Here is a 6,258-nt window from a genome sequence, read left to right as displayed (position 1 = left end):
GACATCCATTTTAAATTTTTTCACTAAAATATTGGCAAATATTTATATTAAAGAAGTATATTAAGTAGAAAATGTTTTGATATTAGTAAGAAATTTATGAAAGCAGTTATATATATGCATATATTTTGTGCTTTTTAAAAAATTATGCTCATTGATTGAAGCATGATTATAAGGACTTCAAGAAACATATGTTCAAGTAGATCAAATTGGTGTAAATTACTATAAAACATAATTAATGAAATTTAAAGATCACTGGGGCTGCTAAACTACATTATGGCCTTTTATAATTGTTTGGCTTTAGAAAGGTGTTTACAATTTTGGTACATCAGTGTCCTTAGTATAAAGTGGGTCTACTTTGCTTCATACAAGTTTATCAAAATTTTAAAGAGCCTATTGGTACTTTATAAAGTCTCATGTACCTGAATGAAAAAGAACTCATTAACATATGTTCTATAATCTAAGCTCCTAAAGAAGAAGTTAACATGAATGAAAGCTTCTAACAAATATAAATATTAGGTCTGGAAGCAACCAACTTAGTAGCAAAGCCAAAGCTCACAGTCAGACAATGATGTCCACACTGTTGTAATTTAATGACTTTCTACTTGAAGGTCGTGAACAAAATATTGATTTTCTTTAATAGTCTATTCTTCACTTATGAGAAGAAAGAAAAAATTTGAGCTACATTATGGAATTTTAGGGATGAAAATGAGAATGTTACACTTATCACAGTTTCAATTTTGTAAGAAAAAATAAGTGAGTGTTAATATCAAAACAGGAATGATAAAGACACAGTATCAATGATAAAGAATTTTATTATCCTGGGTGAGGCAATTTCCAACACTCTCACACTGACAGTTAAGAAGTGTAACATTAAGCTTTCTTCCTCTTACTAAAGGATGTTCCAGGATCTCAGAGATTCCAACAGCTCTCAGTTCCAGGTTTCTGAGTTCATACTGATGGGATTCCCAGGCATCCACAGCTGGCAGCACTGGCTTTCACTTCCCCTGGCTCTGCTCTACCTCTTAGGCCTTGGGGCCAACATCCTGATCCTGATCACCATCTACCAAGAAGCAAGTCTGCATCAGCCCATGTACCATTTCCTGGGCATCCTGGCTGTGGTGGACATGGGCCTGGCTACCACTATCATGCCCAAGATTTTGGCCATCTTATGGTTTAATGCTAAGGCCATCAGCCTCCCTGAGTGCTTTGCTCAGATGTATGCCATCCATTGTTTTGTGGCCATGGAGTCAGGCATCTTTGTCTGAATGGCTATAGATAGGTATGTAGCCATTTGCCGACCTCTGAGATATCCATCAATAATTACTGACTCTTTTGTGATCAAAGCAACCTTGTTCATGGCAGTTGGAAACAGTCTGTGTCCAATTTCAGTGCCTGTGTTAGCTGCTCAGAGAAATTACTGTTCGCAGAATCAAATTGAGCACTGTCTTTGTTCTAATCTTGGAGTCACTAGCCTCTCCTGTGATGACAGGAAAATCAACAGCATCAATCAGATATTTCTGGCTTGGCTGATTATGGGAAGCGATCTGGGTTTGATTATTGTATCATATGCTTTGATTCTTCGGTCTGTACTGAAGCTCAACTCCAAAGAAGCTGTATCTAAGGCCCTAAATACCTGCACTTCCCACCTCATCTTAATTCTATTCTTCTACACTGTCATTGTTGTTATTTCCATCACACATAGTGCAGGAATGGAACTTCCCCTCATCCCAGTTCTACTCAATGTGCTACACAATGTTATCCCTCCTGCTCTCAACCCCATGGTGTATGCCATCAAGAACAAGGAGCTCAGGCAGGGATTATGCAAGGTGCTTCGGCTGAACATCCAGGGCAACTAACATGTAGGAGATACTCAGTCTTTTTTTAATTCTTATTTTTTTATATACTCACCCTTTATATTTATCAGTGACTGTGAATGTGAAAAGTAAATAATATTGACACTGTGGCAAGTTTTCATTTATCACAAGTAATTATGGTAACAATCATAATTGGAGAACAATACATGGGGAAATTTTATTTGAAATCTTTGTGTGTCAAGAAAAAAATCTTCAAGACAATAAACAACATAATGTTGCTATTTGTTTCAAAGAATCTAAGGGAAAGATATATAGAATATATCTGTATTTGGGGTAAAAATGGGAGTTCATAACCCACTTGAATCTAATGTATGAAATATGATATATCAAGAGCTTTGTATTGTTTTGAATAACCAATTAAAAAAATATACTTTTCATTATGTTTTATGGCTTCTATAAGTAGAAGGTCCAGAGGATGATGAATAGATGTCGTTTGATCAGGTACTTACCAATATTTCCTTTTAAATTTGACAGTTTAGTCTTTTTATTAATTATTGATAGAGTATAAATTATATTTGCATTTTTATTTGCCTCACTCTATGTTCTTATTTTTAATTAACTTATATTTTATTAGTGCATTATAGTTATATGCAATACTGGGGTTTATATTGACATAATCATGCATGCATGGGATATAATTGGTTTCACTTCAGTTCCCTATACTTCCTTTTTCTCTTTTCATTTTGATCCTTCTGTCCTCTTTCTTCTACTCTACTGGTATTTTTTGTACTCATTTATAGTTTTTTTTTTTCTAAAATTGGTGCTTTACAGATACACCTAAAGGTGGAATTCACTATGGTATATTCATATATGTACACAGCACAATTTGGTCAGTTTCATTCCACCATTTCTCTCTTTTCCTTTTCCCTCCCCATCACCTGCAATCATACTCCATAATATCCTTTCTATTTCCATGGAATTCTGAACACTGTTTTTCCTTAGTTTGATCTAGCATCAGTACATCAGAGAAAATATTCAACCCTTGACTTTTTGAATCTGGCTTATTTTACTTAGCATAATCGTACCAAATTTGATCCATTTACCATAAAATGCCATAATTTCATTTTACTTTATGAGTAAGTGTAACTCTGTTACATTTTCTTTATCTATTCATCTGTTGAAGGGCACCTGTTCATCTGTTGATCATTGTCCAATTTGGCTGTTGGAAATGGCTGTTATAAAATCAATGTTTCTGAATCACTGTAGAATGCTACTTTTAGTTTCTATGGATAAATACCAAGGAGTGGATATAACTGGGTCATATAGTGGTTCCATTTCTAGTCTTTGAGGAATATCCATCCTACTTCCAAAATGTTTGTACTAATTTGAAGTCCCATCGACAGCATGCCACTTTTTCCCCCATATTCTTAACAGCATTTATTATTATTTGTATTCTTGATGGTTGCCATTTTAACTGGAGTGAAGTGAGTTCTTAATGTAGTTTTGATTTGCATTTCCTTGATTGCAAGAGATGTTGAATATTTATTCATGTATATGTTGGTCTTTTGTATTTCTGCTTTTTAGATACATCTGCTTATTTCTTTGGATGATTTATTGAGTTATTTGTTTTCTTGGTGTAAAGTTTTTAAAGATATATATATATATATATATATATATATATATATATAAAGAGAGAGAGAGAGAGAGAGAGAGAGAGAGAGATAGATGGATAGATATACACTCTAAATTTTAATCCTTTTCAGAGGAGCAGCTGTCAAAGATCTCCCAGTTCCTAGGATATCTACTCATAGTCTTGTTTCCTTTTACTGTGAAAATATTTTTCAATTGATGCCCTCCCAATTATTGATTGTTGGTTTTATTTCTTGTACTTTAGAGGCTTTATAAGGAAGTCAGTGCCTTTACCAAAATATTGAAATGCTGAAATGACATTTTATCCCTAGAAATTGCCGAGTTCTAGTCTAATTCCTAGGTCTTTGATCCACTTGGAGTTGAATTGTGCAGGGTGAAAGACAGGGATGTAGTTTCATTCTTCTACTTTTTTTCCTTATTCACTATGATGTTTGCATTGGTTTGTCCTATATAACCTTTATAATGTTGAGGTAAGTTCTTCTATCACCATTTTCTCCACTGTTTTTGACATGTATGAATCCATCATTTTTGTCATATGCTTTTCCTGGATCTATGGAGAGGACCATATAATTCTTATTCTTAATTCTATTCATGTGGTGAACTACATTTTTCAATTCATTTATTTTGAAGAAATCTTGCATCTTTGGACTGAAACCCATTTGGTCGTGGTGATCATCTTAATGTTTTTTAATGCAATTTGCCAAAGTTTTATTAAGAATTATTGCATTTATGTTTATCAGAGATGTTGGACTATAGTTTTATTTTCTTGATGTGTCTATGTCTGATTTTGATATCAATGTAATACTGGCTTTATAGAGTAAATTTGGAAGTGTCCTCTCCCTTCTGTCCCATGGAATCATCTGAGGAGTATTGACATGAGTTCTTCCCTAAAAGTCTGATTGAAATTAGCTGAATTAGAATCCATCCAGTTCTGGGCTTTTTTTGAAACTCAACTCAAATATTCATTGAAAGATGAATGGATAAAGAAAATGTGGTATATGTGCACAAGGAAATAATAGTCAGCATTTAAAAATGAGGAAATTATGCTTTTTGTAACAGCATAGATAAACTTGGAAGATGTAGTAAGTGAAATAAACCAGGTACAAAAAAACAAATACTGCAAATCTCTTATATATAAATATTAAAATGTTTATAGTATATTATGAAATAATATGAGAGTTATAAAAATTATTACCAGCATAACCATAGTTTACAGAAGAATGTAAGTCTTTTTTGGATCTTTATTTTAATTTTCCCACTTGGTCTATCTCCACTTTCAAATGGAATTTAAAACTTCCTTTCTCAGCAATGAGCTTCTGACTCATGTCTAAGTGAGGTGCTTGGTGATATGTTTTTATTGCATCTACCATGTAGCAGGCAATAATTTTGGAATTTGAGATACCTTGGTAAATAAATCGGGTAAAGATCCTGATTTCATGTCATTAATAACCTAAACTTGGTCTTAGTCAAAAGGCTAAGAAGCGATCATGACAGTAATCATCTATATAGTAGGGTTGGTGGGGTGGACACCCAATAAAAGTCTTGAAAGCAACATGCTCCACGAAAAACACAAGAGCAGGATAGAGAGCACATGTTTTCTCTTGCAATTATATGACCAGGGCAGGGTCATATAAGGAAATTCTCATTATCCCAGTCATAAAAAAAATATGCTATAAACTTTTAATTCCTTAGAAAATGATGTAGTATATTGCAGTTGTTAAAAATAAAGACACTGGGTCCAGGTGGATGTAAATCCAAGTTCTGCCACTTGCTGGCTATATGACTTTCATTGTCTAACCTCCCTTTGCTTCAGTAAGTTTGCCTGTAGAAAGGACATGAAATAGTGCCATCCTCACACTTGTTTTAAGAACAAATGCGCATACAATGCTTAGAAAAATATCTGGAAAATAAGGGCCATGTTTGTTGTTGTTATAATCTTGAAACCATGTTCTTATGAGAATGCTCAACACCTTCAAAAAAAAAGTAGAGGAAGACAAGGAATCTACACTGTACCCAGGAACACCCTTTGAAGAACTCAGGCTGGTTCACCAAAGAAGGAAGTAGAACTGAGAAAACAGAGTCTATATGGAAGACAGAAGAAAGCAGGGAGGCAGATAGGCCTTCAGAGACAGAGGTTATGATGGAGACATGAACAGTCCAGGAAAGTGACCAATGGGCAGCAGCTGCTCAAGGTTAAGGGCCATTCTAGGGCCCCTGTGGCCTCTCAGTGCTGATGGAGGAGCAGCACCTGATGCTCCTGGTGTCCTGCCCAGGCTCACAAGCAGTGCACCTCCTAGCAGGGCTTCCACCTTTCAGACCCATCTTTTTGTCTTCCTCTTTCTCTTTTGCTTCTGAAGACATTTATCTGCCCAAACTTGATATTGTTTGTTTAACCTTAACATTTTACACAAAATATATGAAAATATTTTATTGTGTTAAATAATCCCATTTTCTCTCTCTTTTAATACTCATGTATAATTCAAGATTCATCTCAAATCCTACTTTCCCTGTAAAGAATTTATTTACTAACTCTAATTGATATTGATGATCCTATTCTCAGTTTCCATGATTTTTGAAAATCTGTTGCACTATTCGCTATTTTTAAAAAATAGCAAACAAAACTTGTTACATTATCTGGTAGCCATTCCAAGCATTTTTTATCCTCTATTAGAGTAGAATTCACTAGAGTTTTTGTAATCATTTATATTTCACAGTACATAACATGAAGCCAGGTACCTAGAGGGTACCCAGAAACACTTGTTTGTTCATATTGACAAAATGTTTGTAAAAACTC

At 34.3% G+C, this 6,258-nt stretch overlaps 1 protein-coding gene across 1 annotated transcript; it reads left to right on the top strand.

Annotated features, from left to right (window-relative positions):
* The first annotated feature begins 896 nt into the window (after nucleotides 1-896).
* On the top strand, nucleotides 897-1,856 carry LOC101978275 (olfactory receptor 56B2). The gene is given in 1 exon segment (XM_005342337.2): nucleotides 897-1,856. A coding segment is annotated over 1 exon segment (960 nt).
* The last annotated feature ends 4,402 nt before the right edge of the window (nucleotides 1,857-6,258 follow it).

This window comes from Ictidomys tridecemlineatus, chromosome 4 (assembly GCF_052094955.1).
Source record: "Ictidomys tridecemlineatus isolate mIctTri1 chromosome 4, mIctTri1.hap1, whole genome shotgun sequence".
Classification (NCBI taxonomy): domain Eukaryota; kingdom Metazoa; phylum Chordata; class Mammalia; order Rodentia; family Sciuridae; genus Ictidomys; species Ictidomys tridecemlineatus.
Note: the sequence above shows the minus strand (reverse complement) of the source record. Positions and strands in the feature narration are given on the sequence as shown.